The 18,478-nt window shown below is 49.5% G+C and overlaps 2 protein-coding genes across 2 annotated transcripts; one reads left to right on the forward strand and one right to left on the reverse strand.

The window, feature by feature from the left end:
* Positions 1 to 2,130: 2,130 nt before the first annotated feature.
* On the reverse strand, positions 2,131 to 9,938 carry TMEM176B (transmembrane protein 176B). Its single transcript, XM_035029780.1, has 7 exons — positions 9,847 to 9,938; positions 6,694 to 6,905; positions 4,861 to 4,971; positions 4,451 to 4,507; positions 4,009 to 4,239; positions 2,977 to 3,096; positions 2,131 to 2,631 (listed from the first exon to the last, which is right to left on the reverse strand). Exons 2-7 carry the CDS (start codon positions 6,895 to 6,897, stop codon positions 2,623 to 2,625), a joined length of 732 nt encoding a protein of 243 aa, XP_034885671.1. The 5' UTR covers positions 6,898 to 6,905; positions 9,847 to 9,938; the 3' UTR covers positions 2,131 to 2,622.
* An 808-nt stretch (positions 9,939 to 10,746) lies between these two features.
* TMEM176A (transmembrane protein 176A) lies at positions 10,747 to 14,631 on the forward strand. Its single transcript, XM_035029781.1, has 5 exons — positions 10,747 to 11,434; positions 11,908 to 12,018; positions 13,076 to 13,132; positions 13,288 to 13,509; positions 14,046 to 14,631. The coding sequence occupies exons 1-5, from the start codon at positions 11,171 to 11,173 to the stop codon at positions 14,166 to 14,168; spliced, it is 777 nt and encodes a 258-aa protein (XP_034885672.1). The 5' UTR covers positions 10,747 to 11,170; the 3' UTR covers positions 14,169 to 14,631.
* The last annotated feature ends 3,847 nt before the right edge of the window (positions 14,632 to 18,478 follow it).

Genomic DNA, 18,478 nt, shown 5'->3' on the forward strand with positions numbered 1-18,478 from the left:
CCAGTAACTGTGGGTTTTTCTAAGTAAACAAAAGCAAGGGGAGAAGGGTCTGACATCTGATTTCCTACAGAAAAGGAAAAGATCGAGAAATTTCCAGGGCTAAGTCACGGGGTGAGGGGGAAGGGGTCAGAGAGAGGGAGCGCCACCTTCCCTCAGAGACTTAGCAACTTCCGGGGGGCAGGGGGTGGGGAGAAGTTGCCAGACTCCGACATTAAAAGACCATTTCACGTGGGACACCTGGGTGGCTCAGTCGGTTAAGCGGCTGCCTTCGTATCGGGTCATGATCCCGGGGTCCTGGGATCGAGCCCCACACTGGGCTCCCTGCTCAGCGGGGAACCTGCTTCTCCCTCTCCCTCTGCCTGATGCTCCCTCTGCTTGTGCTCTCTTTCTGTCAAATAAATAAAATCTTAAAAAAAAAAAAAAAAAAAGAACATTTCATGCAACAACATCCAAAAAACCAAAAACAAACAAAAAAAACAAAAAACCACCAAGTTGACATTTATTTCCCAGTATGAAAAATGAAAAACACTTCCATCTGATCTGGCCATAAATGGACCGGTTAAGAAACACTGACACACAGAAATTAATAGCATCTAACGAGTTCACACAAAGAATTAAAACAAAATGATTAAATTCAAGGGGGCTCGTTTCATATCTGAATACTCCCAGCAAGCCACCCAGGTGTGATTATCTATCCCCCCACTTCTCAAAATCTGCTCAGCACAGGAAGCACCACCTTATGCATCTTGCGAAAATGCAAATTTTGATTCAGCAGGTCTGGGGTGGGGCAGAGTGTGTATCTCTAGCAAGCTCTCCGAGTTGCCCCAAGTTGCCTCGAGTTGCCCATCCCCCAGGCCAGTGCATCTGGGCAGAGTCACACTTAAGGCAGCAAGAATAGAGGCTCCCGTCAATCACCCAGTGGAACTAGCCACCGCCACCCACCACCCCAAAGTGGTCCCCTACACCAGGGGCTGGCAAACTTCTTATGGAAAAGGCCTGATAGTAAAGATTTTTTTTTTACTATAGGCTTTGTGGGCCATTCAGTCTCTGTTGAGACTACTCACCGCTGCCCTTGAAGTATAGACAATGTGTGAACAAATAGGTGTGGTTGTGTTTCAATAAAACTTTATTTACAGAAATAGGTGACAGACTGGATTTGACCCTCAGGGTGAAATTTGCCAACCCCTGTCCAATATTCTGAACATATTTCTGGGTCATCTCTGTGGCCTTTTCTTACACAAGCTTATTTACAAACCTCTATCTAAGGACGAGGCGGTGAGGAGGCCCTGGAGAGACAGAAGCAGGCCCTCCATTCTGAACCCCCACGCACAGGGCCAGGCCTCACTCATTTTAGCAGCCCTGCACCTGTTCAGCACGGCCCTGTGAGACAGCACTGTTATTTCTCTCTTAAATGTGGGTGAAGGTGGGGGCTCTGAGGCAGTCTGCCTGGATTTTGAAGACTAGTTCCTCCCCTGTAGTCTGCCAAGGAGGGATAAATCCTACCTCACAGAGATTTCATAAAGCCACACGGAGATGCAAGGCTGCCAACTATGTTGGAATCAGAAAAAAAAAGCCAGAATAACGATCACTTGTTAATTCTACAGACCATAATCTGCTTTCTTACCCTTCAGAAATGCTTACAACTATATATGTATACTATATATTTATAGATGTATAAAGAAAACGAAAAAAGTTTTTTAAATTCCTCATATCATTTAAAAAGAAAGTGAAAAATAATAGGGGTGTGTGTGTGTAGAGAAAGAACTAACTCTACTGTAGAAAGGAAAGAAAGAGAGAGAGGAAAGGAAGGAAGGAAAGAAGGAAGGAAGGAAGGAAAGAAGGAAGGAAGGAAGGAAGGAAGGAAGGAGGGAAGGAAGGAAGGAAAGGAGGAAGGAAAGGAAGGAAGGAAGGAAGGAAGGAAGGAAGGAAGGAAGGAAGGAAGGAAGGAAGGAAGGAAGGAAGGAAGGGAGGGGAGGAAAAAGTCTTGTTTCATGCCTCACATAGTTCTATAAGAAAGTTTTAGTCAAAATTATAGATGCTTAAATACAATCTCAGCAGGTAAAAAGATTCTAAGTATATGAGAGTTATTTTCACTTTACTTTGAACAGAAGGAAATCATAAAAAGGAAGTTTGCCATTTGGGATATACAGTGGGACATATATTGGGTCTTATTGGGACCTTGTTTCCATGTCCCAAACTGGCCCTCACTTAAATTCATACATGTCAGCACAGAGAAAGATGTTTTCACAGCATACCATGTGTGGAAGAAAGGGAGACGACATCTTTTCTGGGCAAAATTATTTTCCTGTTGTTTCTGTTTAATCGGCATTAGAGAAAAGCGACAGCCCCTGTTCCTTGAATTGAGGCCACTGGAGTAGGAACAGTGGGAAGAGGAGGAGGCTGGGACAAGTGGCCAAAGGAGAGGCAAGTGTGAGGGACAGGGCAGTGAGGGGCCCTGGGGAAGGGATGTTGGCCTCTCCAGAGGCCCTAGGTTGCTCTGGCCGGGGGCATGTGGAGGCCCAGGCAGGGTCCGCAGGGCTCACAGGATGATGGCAGCCACAGTCTTCTCCTTGGAGGGGGAGGGAGGCATTGATTCTCCCCCAGTAGCTTTTTCTCGGACCCTTACTTATCCTGAAAAAAACAAGGGAAATCAATCATTGCTGGGGAAAAGATGGGGCCTAGTTAGCTTCCTAGATCTTGAAATTGGGCAAATGAAAGAAGGAGGGGAAGGAAAAGGTACAGAGGAGGGGGAGCTACCCAGAGAGCTGGGACAGGAAGGCACAAAGGAGGGTCTGAAGAGGCAGAGGGCTGCAGCTAACCCAAACACGGTGCTGGCGCACGCTCCCCAAACAGCAAAGGACTAAGCTGAGTGCTGGAAAGAAGCTGAGGGATGTTCCTGGCCCTGATGTTCCTCCCTGTTCCCAGAGCTTCACCAAACAGACCCATTCTTTCCCCTGTGCCTCCCTGACAGCTCACCAGGGGCTGGGAGCTCTGGCCACACAAGCTTCGAAGACCCATGCCCAGGGAAGCCAAGGATATGATGACCTGCAGGACACAGACAGCCAGGAGCAGAGCATGGATGCCTAGGAACAAATTCTGGAGATAAAGGAAGCAAAAAGACACAGTCAGCAGTCTGCTCCTCTGAGTCTGCTCTTACTACCACCTTATCAACCTGGCCAGGTATCAGACTCTGTCCAACTGACTACTTGCCACCAAAGCAGATTACATTTTCCAACCATGGGGCACCCATAGCTTCCACCCCATTTGCTTGTATGCAATGTGACCTTACCACAACCTGTGAAGAGCTGAATCTATTTCTCTACCCCTAGAATCTGGAACAGCCTGTAACTGTTTTGGACAACAAAATACAGTGGAGGTGACACTGTGCCAGTAGCTTCCATTTCCCACCTCCTGAAATATTCACAGTGAGATACTTCCTGTTGGAACCTAGTTGCCATGCCATGAGAAGCCCAAACCACATGGAGAAGCCGCTGCAGGCTCTCTGGTTGATAGCCTCAGCTGAGCTCCCAGCCAATTGAGCGCCATCTTGGAGCTCCAACCCAATCGAGCTCTCAGAAGACTTCACCCCCCACTGACGTCTGACAGCAATTGCATGAGAAAACCCAAGTAAAGACTGCCTATCTGAGCCCAGCCAGCCCACAGAATGTGAGAAGTAATGATAAATGAGAGTCTTAAGCCAAAGTGTGTTGGGTGTTGTGTTTACACAACAATAGGTAACTAGGCCAGACACACACCGGAAAAGATAGAAGGGCGTTCTGTGACATTTTCTCTTAAATGTCTGCCCTTTGCTCCTCATCCCCTTTGAGTCAGGAATTCTTATGCCATGAGGGTCTGAGAAATGTCTCCAGCTTAAGTTAAAACCTCCTGAACCACAGACCTAAGATGAGGTCCACACTCCAAGAGCCTACATCTCTGCCTGCCAGTCCCCCAGCTCCTTGCGAACAGGCAGTTGTGCTGGGTCCCTGGAAGACTGGACTCTGTTCTCACCATCAGCATTTGCATGTAGGTTCTGCACCTATCCTCATTCCACCGTGACATGCGACTCCTTTGCCACGTCTCATTGTACCCAGTGGTCAGGGTGGCAGGTTCTGGGGACTCACACACAGAGTCGATGTAAAGGAAGCCATCACTTGGCGAGGTTAAGCTGTTCACACAGAGGACAACAGCAACGACGGCCGTGGAGATGCCAGCCAGCGTGAGCAGACCTGATGCACAGCCCTAGAAGGGAGAAATGCAGGGCGCAGACCCTCCTTATTGAGAGCCATGAGGTCCTGGCCCCAAACCTGTCTCTTCTTCCTCATTTCCTGCCCCAGGAAACCCTCCCCACCCCTCCAGGAAAGATCCCGGGACATTAAGAACTAAAGGGAAGAAGACCAAAAAATAGCAGAAAAACAGACATGGGAGGGGGCAGAGAACACCCAAGACTCACTGAGAGTTTGCCCTGGTGCTTCTCATGGATGATGGCCCCAGCTCCTGCTACAACAGCCTGCAGAGAGAAGACACCGGAAAAGCCTTCCAGTTTACTCTCCTGAAGTGACCCCCCCCCCACCCATTCCCAGGACAGCCAATTTGATGCAGGATCCAAGGGACTGGCAAAGACATGGAGTAGATGGACAGGACTCCATCACAGCTGCCCTGCCTTCCCAGCCTGGCCTGAAGGAGGAAAGTACAGAGTGACAGGGATTGGCTCGCCCCTCAAGGCCACTTCCTCATGGTGAAGGGCATTTGGATCCTGGTCTTTGGTTTCTTCCCCAAATCCCTGACCCAGATCCAAAGGAAATTTCTCCTTGCTCATAACCACTTGCCTGCCACTGAGCTTACAGCCCCTTCCTGACTCACCACAGACCCTGCCCAGAAGGCGCAGCCTGAGGCATGCAGCTCTGTCCAGGGCCCGAAGCAGAGCAACCCTCCGAGAACACAGCTCACAGCCCCCAGCAATATCTGGATCACCTGCAAGACAGGGTGAAAAGCCAACTCCCTTCCCACCAGCCCACACGCCCCAGGAGAGGCCACCCAGCTCGTACCTGGCTGGCTTTCCTCTCCTTTTCCTGTCTTGACCTCTCTGTAGCTCTGATTCTGGAAGGCTCTGTCCCCTTCACATCCATGAAGCAGCATGTTGTGGCTCTCCTCCGTCCCTCTGACATGTCAGGCTTTTTGTCATTGCTTTCTCCTCAGTGCCACTCTTTGTCATCCCACTGGATGATTCCCACTTTTTTCTCCTCATTCCCCCTTAGGAGTCCCACCATCTTGCCCAGGATAAGCTGAAAGGACCCCTTTCAAGAAAGGAGTGTGTTAGCTGACAGCCTTCAGTGGTCAGCAGCTTCAGGGTCCCTTCGTCTTTCAAGCCACAGGCACACTCTTTGGGGATGGCCACCCAGCCACTGGTGAAGCAAGGCGGTGGGTACGGCGGCCATTTCCATCCAACGTGGCTCTCCTATAAAGTGGCCGTTCTTGCTCCCAAGCTCCCCACAGGGCTGGCAGAGACCTTGTCAGGCCTGCATCATGATCTGGAGGCTCCCCTTGCCCAATCTTGGTCCCTCCGTTCTCATTCATAGGTGTGACACTCTCACAAACCTTTTACACATTTAACTCTGATTCATGTCTGCTTCCTGGAGAACCCAGCTATCATTGCCTCTTGGCCATCACCAGCTTCTCAGCCCGCCAGCACCTCAGATCTGCCACATCCAAGTTCCACACCTCACCTGCACCTCCAGTGTCTGCCTAGCCTGCCTTCCAGAGCCTCAGGCTCCTGGTCACACCAAACTTCAGCATGTTCTTGGATTCCTCTCCTCCCTCGTACCCCAAGCCCACTCACTCCCAAGTCATGGAGACGTCATCCATAGATGATGGAGACTCCTCTCTTTCCTTGGCATCTCTGCAGGGCCCAGGCAGGCACAGACCCTCCACCCTTCTTCCCTGGACACCTGCTGGCTGGGAGGCAGGTTCATTAAAAAGCCCAGGTTCCTGCTAGGAAACCACCCGTAGCCTTCCCACTACTGAAGCTGATTCAGGACAATTTCTCACCTTGTCAGTCAAGGCTCTCAGCAGTAGAGCCTTGGGCTGCATTTCCAGTCTGATCTGCCCTGAGTCCCATTCTCTTTACTCTGACAGAACTTGCCTGAAGCTTTCTGGCTTCTTCACCCTTGCTCCTGACGTTCTCTTGACCTGGAATTCCTTTCCTTCCATCTTTCACCTCTATCTGTCTACACACACTCTTCCACCATGCGAGGTCTGGCTCAGATGCCAACTGCTGCAGGCCGATCCCCAAGGATGTCACCTGCTCTACCTTTCATTCTAGGCATGCCTGTAGTGGTGTGTTCCCTTCTGATGGATGTTGAGCCCTTTTAGGTTATAGACTAGGGACACTCTCTGTAGTTTTCTCCAAAGTGCCTGTAATAGTGCCTCGCATCTGCAGGCCCTCAGTCCACATGGGTTCCATGAAACTCAGCTAACACCCACCTGCCCCCCACCTCCGGCTGAGACCACCCCCACTGTACCAAAGAAGAGGCCCATCATTCTTTTCCATCTAAATGTGTAGGGGAACCTGCCAAAACTTTCTTTTCCCAAAAAAGATGGGATACAAATAATAAGTTCTCATGAAGAGTCAACCCACTTCTTTTTTCATCCCATTGAAGGAGAGTTACCATCCTCTGCACCACCTGCTCCTCTTACCCCCAATACCACCTGCCCATAGCTCATCCTGGCCTCGGAAGGGCCGGTGTCCCGAGGGCGAGAAAAGATCTCCTTCAGGGAAGCCCCAGCTTTTAACAATTGTGCCAAAGCTGATTCCTGGTGGATGTGGATGTTGATGTGGCTGGGCTGGGACAGTGTAGAGACCACATCAACTCCATTCACGGTCACCATGTTTTGGGTCATCCTGCCTGCTGGGAAGAAGACGTAGAAAAGTGAGGTCTGAGAACCAGCGAAGATAAAAAGGAATATGTTGCATGAGTGAAGGGAGAGAAAACAGTCCCTTGTCAAGATCCAAAGGGTCTTCCCAGAGCAGGTAGCAGAGTCACACTGGCCTTAATCTGGGATGCAAATCCAATCACCTCTAGAGTTCTTCACCACATATATTCTTGGGCCTCCCCCCAGAATGGTCTGACACGGTTTGTCTGGGTCTTGAGTTGGGCAATGAAAGGAATCTGAATTAGTTCAGGGACTTAATATATATATTTATACATAATACTTCCATATGGTTAAAAATTCAAAAGATACAAAAGGATATACCTATAAAACCCTCCCTCCCATCTTTCTCTCCCAGCCACCTAGTTGCCTTCTAGTTGGAAACTAATATTATCATTTTTTATATATCCCACAATGACATTTTTTGCATAGAAAAGCATATAAAATATATTCTCCTCCCCCTTTTCCCACAAATGGCAGGATACTACATAAACTAACTGCACAATGATTTGTTCACCGAATTGTGTTTTGAAGATAATCATACATCAGTCCATAAAATGCTTTCTCACTCATTTGTCTGGCTGCACAGTGTTCCTTTGTCTGAATGCATCATGATTGTTTTCAGCAGGCTCCTATTTCTTTTAAGATTTTATTTATTTATTTATTTATTTATTTATTTATTTATTTATTTATGAAAGAGAGAAGGAGAGTGAGAAAGCATAAGCAGGGGGAGTGACAGAGAGAGAGGGAGAAACAGGCTCCCCAAGGAGCAGGGAGCCAAATGCGGGGCTCCATCCCAGGCCCCTGGGACCATGACCTGAGCCAAAGGCAGACGCTTAACCAACTGAACCACCCAGGCACCCCTCAATCAGCTCCTATTGATAGACATCAATTTCCTCTTGCAAACAATGGGGAATTGGCAGGTCAATGGGAATATGCATGTGTCATTTCAATAAATATTGCCCTGTGTGGGGCTACCCCATGCCATTCACAAGCAGAAGCAAGGTCAAGGAATGTCCACTGCCCCTCTCCATGGCCAGCAGGAGGTGTCAGCAGATTTTTTAATCTTTTTCAAATATATATCAGGAAAATTACATCCCTTTATAGATTTTAATCAGTTTTATGCAGCAAAATGTCCCCTTTTTGGTGGATATCTCAGCGAGGTTTGACAAATTCGTACATTTGTACAACCCCAACTACAATCAATATAGAGAACATTTCTATGTTGCAAAAATTCCTTAATGTTCTCTCCCCAATAAACCCCTCGACCCTGGCCCAAGGCAACCACTGATCTGCTTTCTGTGACTGTTCTAGTATAGTTTCAGTCCATAGTTCTCTTATTATGAGTGATATTGGTCATCTTTTCATATGTTTAAGACACCTTTTTTCCTTCTTTTGTGAGCTCTCTGTCCATACCCAGGTCCTTCTTGTTTTACTGTTTTGTTTTGTATAGGATCTTGGGTATTCGAAAATTATCATCTGTGACGTGATTTCCAAATATTTCTTTGCAATTTATGATTTATTTTTTGATTAATCAGTTTCCATTTTTATTTTATTTCTGGATTTTATATCATACTTAAAAAGGACTTTACCACATCAAGATTATAAAATAATTCTTCCCTGTTTTCTTCTAAGTAGTGTTATGCTTTCAGTTTTCACATTTAAATGTTGATCCATCTGGGATTTATCTTGTAAGTTGGAAGGTACAGATCCAATTTGTTGTGGGGTTTCTTTCCCCAGATGGTTAACTTCTGAAGGGTATGTTATGTTTGAGGAATATATTATCTTTCTCCTACTGATTTAAAATGTTCTCCTGAGCAAAAATGAAATTCTCCTAGGAATTCAAATCTATTCTAGTGTTTATATTCTGTTCATTGGTGAGTCTGATGAGTCAGGCAACCTTGCCACTATTTTAACGATGAGTATGGGGTTTAATATTGAGTTATTTCGTGACCCTCCTCGTGTTATTTTTTCTTTCATGGTCTTTTTTGCTAGGTTACTTCTCCATATGCACTTTGGAATCAATTGCAAAGCTCCAAAAGTAATTCTAATTGGCATCCTACTTTGGTATCACTGACGGAAATCACAACGGTATTAATAACGATTCTAACATTAGCAAGATGGCAACCCTAAAGTCTTCCCTTGTATTCTATGTCCTTTACAGAGCAGTGTCATTCTTGTGCCTACCTGGTCTCCTTAGAGGTATAAAGGACAGGTGTTGGACAATTCTGTAGACACACAAGTAGGTTCAGACTTGTTCACAGACACACACAAGGAAGTCTGGCCCAGATTCCAGCCAGATCTCCCCCTTGGGTCCCAGGAGCCAGCATCATGGGGCAGCCCTGAATATGCCTTGGGCTCCAGCTCCCACTGAGCCCCTGGGTACCACCACTTCCCCCACGACACTCCAACCCTAGCTCAGCTGAGCCCCCTGCTCTTCTTCTGGACCAGGCTGGTCCCATGAAGACTCTCTTCCCACACCCCCCAGACTCCAGGGTGTGAGGCTCATCCCTGCTGCCCTGGTCACTCTCTCTATCTCGCTCCTCTCGGTGTTCCTGGAGCTGGGGAGAGAGGACCAGGACCTGTGCTACATCCTGGGCCCTCTACCTTCCAGCTTCACTCTGAAGGACCTCTCACCACCAGACCACCTGAGCTTCAGCCACCCCACCAGGAATAAAGGAGGGGTGAGGCCTGGTGAGGTTGCTGGAGCCAGACACATTCTCCTCCCCCTCCCCAGGTCACACCCTGTCTAGGGCATCCCTCCACACCCCTAGCAAGTCCTATGGGAACTGGGAGCAGCATCCCGTGAGATAGGATGGGGGCTTTGGGGACCAGCCTTGAAGACTCCTCAAGAGAGGAAGGTCCTATGGTGAGAGTCTCCTGGGAAGGGGCCACCTGGTCTGTAGGGACCCTGCTCACCTGCTGTCCTCTGGGAGCCTCAGCAGAGCAGGGCTGGGAGGATCCATCGGCAGCTGAGGACCAGTAGCTGGGAAGAGAAGAGCAGAAGGAAGAGGTGGAGGGAAGAGGGTCTGACCTTCAGCTTTGCAACTTCCCAGAAAACAGCGAGGGCAAAGGGGCCCCTCTAGGGGGATTCCATCTTGAGTAGATAACCAGGCTGGTGAGAAAGGCAGAGTGCACGCATATGAGTGCACACACACACACACACGCACACTCATACGGACTCTCACAACACAGACGGGGCCCACACTCACAGCACCTGCAGACCTGTGTTGAGAAAGCACCTGCCCAAGTGGTCATGGGGGACTGGACAGCTTCCCGGGGTTTCCCAGGACTTATCAGCTTTATGGGCTCCCAGGCCACCCACCTCATGCCCACGCTCCAAGCCAGAGCCCAGGGATGGGCTGGCAGCTGGAAACCCCCCACACAGGGGCCCCTCTGCCTGGCTATCTTCCAGAGAGGTTGCTGCTAAAGTTCAGCAAGCCCCTCCTCCACCCTGCCCTTCTGGTGCTCCACCAACCTCCTCCTCCATCCGCCTGGTTCCCAGCTCCAGCTCCTGCTCAGCCCAGCCCAGCTGGCCATCCCTGTGGCACACTCAGCCCCGGGGGCCCTAAGGAGAGCAGGTGAGGCGGGGCCGACAGCCAGGCAGCCCTTTCCCAGGATACTTCCCCACTGGACTCCCCACCTACCCCCTCACAGGCCTCCAAAGCCTGGCCCAGAGCTTGTTGGGAATGGAGAGAGGGAGGAACCAACCACCAGTGGACCATGGACTCTAGGAAGGTGGCAGGAGTAGAGACCAGGTGTCCCTGTTTGATGCCAAGTCAGGCTGGCCTTGACCTCTACCTTCACCTGCAACTGGTTCCTTCATTGTTGGGTGGGGGAGCTTCAACAAGCCAGGTGGAGTGGAGGGACTATCGGTGGAGAGGGAGGTACTTAGGAGCTGAGGGGTGTCCCCAGGCCCGTCTGCGGAGTAGCTACAGCAACGGGAGCTCAACAGGCAGTGGGGCCTGGGGTTCTGCCCCGTAGCCTGAGGGCTCAGGGTAGGGGTTGTGACAGCAGGCTGGCGGAAGAGGGTGGAGAGGTGAGGACTGCAGGGCACTGCTTGGTCCAGACCCTGACGCCGTGGGAGGATGAGGGGACAGCAGATCTGGGGTGAAGGGGGAGGTTCCAGCGGGCTCAGCGGTCGCCACTGTACCAGCAATCAGGCTGTCCTGACGCGACACCCTGGAGAAAGGGCCAAGGACATTGCTCTGTGACCAGAGACCTCCACCAGTCCCAACGGCCAATGGGATCTTTGAACACATCCTGCCAAATTTTCCTCGCTCACGCTTCCTTCCTCTCTCCCAGACAGATGTCCGCAGGCATGGGGACAGTAGACGGTGGTGAGGCGGACCCTGGGACCCCACAGCCCACCCACATCCACGTGCACATCCACCAGGAGTCAGCTCTGGCCATGCTCCTGATACGTGGGTGCTCCCTGCTTCAGTCCCCTGCCCCTGGTGCCACCTCCCAGACCTGGGGCAGAAGCCGGCTGCTGGTGGCATCCTGGGTGAGTAGGGGCCCAGAGGGGCGCCCAGGCTCCCCGTGTCAGGAGAAGAAGACCCTCCTTTTGCTGTGCACGCTCATGGCCAACCTCTCCGAACTGGAAGCTCAGCCAGTTTTATCTCCTTATTAGAAATCCAGATCGCCTGTGATCTATTTCTGACTTTTTTTACTCACTTACTGGCCTTCTCAATAAAAGCTGAAGGAGGGTGGGCTTTGGACTAAAAGGGTGCAGGGGAGCCATGGCCATTTATAGGCCTAGCCAGTGGAGCCCTGAGCCGCCCTCTCCCCTCTGCCAGACCTAGCGTGGGCTGGCTCACCCTTCTCCTTCCCCCTTCCCCTCTTTCTCCTTCACATGGTTCCTGTTGTTTATACTTGGAGTGGCAGGTCCTTAAAGCTGCTTCAGACGTGGGGGCAGAGTGTTGCTCCTGGGCCCAGGGATCTGGGAGCCAACTTCTTAGGTTCTTCTTCTTCCTCCAGGTGGTGCAGATCGTACTGGGGGTGTTGAGTGGAGTTCTGGGGGGCTTCCTCCAAATCTTCTACGGCTGCACCTTGTGTGGCTCAGGAGCTGCCCTCTGGACAGGGGCTGTGGTGAGTCGGGCAGGAGGAGGGTTGATGGGTCAAGAAGGGACAGATTCGCCTCCTGTCAGAGGTGATAGACCATCACCATCACCATCACCAGGATACTATAAAATGTCAGCAGTCGAAAAGCCCCGAAGTCATCGAGGCTGATTCGCTGTTTCTACAGATGAGAAAATAGCCGAGGGAAGTGGTGGTCTGACCAAAGTCCCATGGCCAGCTTTCGTGGTTTCCCGCCAGCCTGGCCACCTCCCCCCAGGTTCAGCAGCAAACATCAACAAAAGACCTAGGACCCAGCTCATTTCCAGACACTTGCATTGAGATGGGGAGGCAGAACATACCAGAAAGGGTATAGTCTACAAGATAAGGTCAACTCCTGGTCATTTCCCATAGCTCTCTGCGGGTCCTCCACGCGGTGGGAATCTAGTGGGTGCCACCAAAGGACAGGGGTGAATGTCCACTGATGGGTGTGTGCGATCTGCAATAGGGGCTTGGGGGCAGGTCGTGGTAGCACGACCCTTCGGCACACCCACACTCACAGAATATTGACTGAGAGAAGAGCCAAAAGTAATCATCCTCGTCCACCCAATGGCAAAACACGCAGATTAGTTACGGCATCACCAAACAGGATTCGAATCCATCTGTCCCCCGGGATGCACCAGACTTCCTGTTCTGTCAGCCCAGGTGCCGGGACAGGCGTCTGGACCCGAGGCCACCCACAGACCCATCCTGCACTGAGAACTTCCCCAACAAGCTAGGGCTTCCACACCCCCATCTGGAACCGCCATAAAACACCATTGCTTTAAAAGGAGGGTTTTGGAGAAGGGAAGGAGGGGTCTTCAATGTCACTAAAACAGAGGGTCCTGCCACCTCGGGAGTTTGACCCAGGCCTAACTAACTACAGACAACAAAGCTTAGCTCAAAACCTCGGGTCCACATGGAGTGTTCCAAGGAAGGACCGGCCGATGGTTGGCTCTGTCCGTGGGCGTTACAAAGGGAAACAGAAGCAGGCAGCTGGAGGGCTTGTGTCTCCTGGGCTAGCCCCGGTCCTGCTTCCATCTGTCCCCAGGCTGTGCTGGCTGGAGCTGTCGCCTTCATTTACGAGAAACGGGGTGGCATCTACTGGGTGAGTTTGGGGAAGGGCAGGGGTGGGACGCCAGGCCCAGAAGTTGGAGGCCGGCCCAACCAAGCCTCCTGCCCAGAGCCCACCCGTGTCTCCCCAGCTGGGCTCCCGGAGAGACTGAGTCTCCAAGGTCTCATTCTGCCTCCTCTCCTCACCAGGCCTTGCTGAGGACCCTGCTCGCCCTGGCAGCTTTCTCCACGGCCATTGCCGCCATCGTCATTGGGGCTCGTAATTTCTATGAGCACCGCTTTTATTTTAGAGACTATATCTGTCATGTCTCCTCGACGGCCTGGTCCCAGGCCACCACGCCCCCTAGCACCCCAAGTCCAGAAGAAGCCAGAAGGATGCACCTGTGCCTCTCCTACCTGAGCATGCTGAAGGTGGGGGTGGGGGTGCAGAGGAAGGGGTGCAGCAGGCGCTGGGCAGGGAGGGCCAAGACGGTAGCTCATGTCACCTGTTCCACACCCAGCTAGACTACTGTCACCACAGCTGTGGCATTGAGCAGACTAGAAACAGTCCCTGTGCTTGGCGGTGTTCCAGACTCATGGAAAACACAAACATTGAAATAATCATAAATGAACCAATGTTGCAAGGGTGCAAAGTGCTGCAGAGGGATTAAATGCACGTCCTCCCTGGATCCTCTTCAGCCTTCGGGCTGCCGGGGCACCGAATCGTAGCCTGAGCCTGTCACTGTTCAGATGAGGACACTGAGGCCTGATGAGAGGGGTTTCTGGCTGCTCTCTGCATGCTAGACTCGTCAACACCCCCTCCCTCATGCAGGGCTCCTTCCTCAGCGCCTCCAGAAGCTACAGATGTGAGGATGAAGGGGGAGAGAGAGGCCCTGTGTTGGCAATGAGGGAGAGACAGAGATGGCACAGTCACTCTGGTGCCAACAGCTTTGGTCCTCTGTCCCCAGGCCCTGTTCATAAGCTTTCCGGTCATGCTGTTGGGTGTCTGGGTTCTGCTGCTTCTGGCATCTCTGGTGCCCCTGTGTCTGTACTGCTGGAGAAGGTCCCGATGTAAGAAGGTGAGTCCCTAAAGTATGTGTCTGTGTTTGGGCGGCAGGGATGTCCAGAGGAGCAGAGATGGAGAAGGCGTGGCTTGGGGAGGGAAAGGGACCCTTACAGTGAGTCCTAAGGGCCATCGTGCCTATGTTTCTACCCCAGTGGGGGCCCAGCCCGAAGAGCCCCTGTCCCTGACCAAGTGGCCCCCAGGACAAAGACCCCAGGAAGCCAGGAAAGTCCGTATCCATGGTGGGACGCTGGGGCTCTTGGCGTCAGGTACTATAAGGCTAGTGCTGGATCCGGTTGGCTCCAGAACGAAGCTGTGCTGGAGGAAAGAATTTGCACCTCCTCTGCCTACACTATCCTGCCCCTCTGCCTCCCTCAGGAAACAGACCAGAGGAAACTGCTGGAAGTGAGTGAAATCTAGCTCTGCTTCTCCTGAGTGCTCATGCCTGGACTCTTTCTGGACGGGGCGTCCCTGTCTCTGGCTCCTGGGAGAAGGACCGGGCTGGGGAAAAGGGACTCTGCACTAGCTCTAGTTATCCTTCCTTCCCCCTCCCCCACCCCTGCCATGGCCAAGCCACTGCCACGGCCCCCTCCACCAATCATCACACCACTCTTGCCCATTTCTGGCTCACCTTTCACACTCCCGCCCTGCTTCACGGCCCCTCATGAGCAGTGATGACAATAAACTGTCCTGTTGTTTCTCCCAGCTTCTTGCTTAGTTATTCCAGGGAATTTCTCTTGGCTGGGCAAGGCGGAGGAGGATGAGCCAACACAACCCTACAATGCTCCTCCATCTCCCAACCTCCCATCTGGGTCAGGAGTTGCCGGCCTTGAAAGTAAACTCTCTTGGAGACTGGTTCTGGGACTGGAGGTCCAAACGCCTGCGCACCAAGGGTGAAGGGGGCAGGGACTCTGAGCCCCTCTCCCTAAAATTCAGATTTAAGAGACTGAACGCTGGGCAAACTGAGAATTGGATTTTTTTTTTTTTTGGCTGTTTGGAAATAGTAAGAAATAGATAATATAACGCCAAAATGCAGTCACTTTGGAAATATTTCGTGAAAGACAGACGATGACATAGGAACCCTGAATACGTCCCATGAAAAAGTACCCACGACTGCGAGACACGCCACGAATCGTGTATGTTTAAGGTCGTGGCTACCTTGAATAGGCCCCAATAGAAGTAGGAGCATGAATTCAGAGGGCTGAGTCTTGAAATTAGTATCATGCCCGCAAGCATGCACACACTCAGTGCTCCACTGGAAGGATCCGCAGGACTCCACACAGGGTTGTACATGGTGGCCACACAGTAACGCTGCTCAAAGGTGGACTTTGAGACCAGAAAACGAAGAGGCCACTCCATAAAGTTTATACACAGTTTGATTCAGGCTCACGTACTGACGGCCGGTCCACGGCAGCTACAGAGTTACTCTCTGCAAAGTCCAGACATCAGTCCTCGGATTTTGTAGAGCGACCACACATGAAGAAGGGCGCTGTCGTGAGATCAAAGGGTTCACATGCACATCAGACAGCTTGCGCGCTCCTAATTGACAGCGACCCTTCATTTAGACCTTGTGGCACTCCTGTGCATCAGGAAGGGGAAAGACTATGTTATCTCTAACAGATGGGGGGCTCCCTATCCCGACCTTGGCTGGCATTTCTATCTAGCAAACATGAACAAGATGGGGGGCCAAGGACGAAGCAGTATTGTCAGCTCTCCTACAAACACATATGCAGTGTTTCTGCTCAAGGAAGCCCACTGAAGACTCAGAGCCCAGGGTTTTTACTGGAAGCTCTCAAATAAAATACATAAAAAAAATCTTTAAACACATCAGAGTAAAATTTCAGACCAAGAGAATGTATTAAAAGCAGTCAATGGCAGCATTATATCACATCCTTCCTGGCAAGGAATGAGTAGATTAAAGGGGTATGAGGTCTTTGTGTTGTTTGGAAAAGAATTAAAGACGTTGTTTATATTTAGCATTTGTCAGCTCATTCATTTATGTGTTCATCCACTTAACACCTAAATTTAAGTGTTTTAGTAATTCAATAGTAATTCCAAAAAAATAGGGAAAAAAATCATAAAACTTTAAATTTCAGTTTGGAGAAAAATAGAGAATGAGAAAAAATTCAGTTAATAAAAAATAAGAACAGAGAAAAGATTAAAAAAAAAAATTTTTAAAAGCAAAACAGGGGCGCCTGGGTGGCTCAGTTGGCTAAGTGTCCGATTCTTGATCTCAACTCAGGTCTTGATCTCAGGGTCATGAGTTCAAGCTCTGCATTGAGCTCCACACTGGGCATGGAGCCTACTTAAAAAAAAAAAAAAAAAGGCAAAACAAATAGAAAGCAGACAATAGAAAATGGCTATAAATTAAGTTATACGAGTATTTGCAATAAGTACAAATGGACTAAATAATCCCCTTAAAATGCAAAGATAGACTGCATTTTTATAAAATTCATCCATATGCTGTTTACAAGAAACACATCTAAAACAAGGGTACGGAAAGATTTTGACAGTAAGAGGACATAACAATTACATATTGTTTATATAATACAAATATTTTTGTTATATAACAAATAAGTTGCTACAGCTCTGTTAAAATCAGACTTTGAGGCAAAGAGCATTCCTACAGATGAAGAAGCCACTGTGGTCCATCCATCAGGCACTCTCTCCTTCCTTCTCCCGTTTCATCCATTCCATCCCGGAAGCAGGAACCTGTACCTCCGGCTGGAAGAGCCATCCTGTAGCAAGAAGGGTACTATCCATGGGCTGGAGATGGTGCAAAGGAAGCCCCAAGGAGCCAGTGCCTTCTATAGCATAACTGCATGTGCCAAACCAGCCCTGGATTGCTCACCTTTTAATATGTGTATATGAGAAAAATTAATTCCTTACTGATTTTAAAAAAAGAGAAAATAACTTCTTAAAGAAGCCATTTATAATAGCAATGAAACCGTAAGTTACTTACGACCAAATCTATATTCAAGACATTAAGAAAATTATTGGGAAATGTTTACGAATACCTGAATAAATAGAAATACATACACCATGTCCATAGAAGGGAGGACTCAGTTTTCAAATGGATGCATAAATTCAGTGCAATTCCAATCAGAATCTCAACAGACTTTCTTAGTACTTGCTTATCCAATTCTCCAATTGATACAGATCAAAAGACCAAGAAGAGCAAAGACAATCTCACTGTCCTGTGAAACCCAAATAAGGAGTTGGACAAGGCAGGCATTCGGACCAGAAAGCTCTCCAGCTGGCAGAGCCAAACCAGAGACAACAGGGAGAATGAAGTAGGCACTGTGCTCTGGACAAGTTCTGAGTCTGAAGTCAGAAGACCGGAGCACAAATCTCAGCACTGCCACTTACTAGCTCCTCAACCTTAGGTCAGTTACAAAGACCTCCTGGGCAATAGTCTTTTCACTTTCAAAATGGGAGCAATTATACCTAAAACCCAGGGATAATGGAAGGATTTAGTGATAAATATAAATCAAACAGTGTCTAAAAATTGGACACCTCGCAGTATAAATTTGTCGAACAAATGTGGATTACTTTCAAGAAGAAGCGCCATTTGGGCCTATGTGAATAAAATGAGAGTCAGAGGAGAAGAATTGAGGTATGATCAACCAGCATCAGATCAAAGAGTGAGACAGTCAGGCTCGTATTTTACTTGAATTGTCTGGACTCTGTGCATGGCCCCTCGGAATCCTACCACCTGGGTATGCCCAGGATGGTCCTATCTATCTATCTATCTATCTATCTATATATATATATATATAACCCACAGAAGGGTTCTGCTTTGCTCTGTTCGAGTCCAGTGAGTGGGAGTTCAGACACAATGACCCACTGACCATATTACTTCTGGCCCACAATACAGACTTGCCAGTGCCTCAGATCTGGTGAGTTCTACATTTCCCTAGACATGCTCCTGACTCTGCGCCGACTTCCACCAGAAAGGGTTTCCACAACTTGCAGGAGGGCAATCCAGTCTCTGATCTTCATGCAAGGCTGTCTCGACCATTCCCAACACACCTAGCTTTGTGCTTGCTCTTGGCTTCTTCAAAATCGAAGAATGTGTTCTTTATACTGACACATCTCAAAACTAAAATGAAAAGCAGGGAGATGGATAACAGGAAAATCAGGATAGCAGTTTCCTCCCAGCAGGGGTGAATGGGGAGGGGGAAGGTGTATCTACAGAGAACTGCATAGAGGTCTACTATAGTGATCACAGTTTCTTCTTAACCTAGTTGGTGGACACATTATGATTATGATTATGAAAACTGCACATATCTATTTTCTATCCTCTTCTGTATGAATGAGATAATCACAATAAAAAGT

The sequence above is a fragment of the Mirounga leonina genome, unplaced genomic scaffold (genome assembly GCF_011800145.1).
Source record: "Mirounga leonina isolate KUSES-001 unplaced genomic scaffold, KU_Mleo_1.0 Mir_321, whole genome shotgun sequence".
Classification (NCBI taxonomy): domain Eukaryota; kingdom Metazoa; phylum Chordata; class Mammalia; order Carnivora; family Phocidae; genus Mirounga; species Mirounga leonina.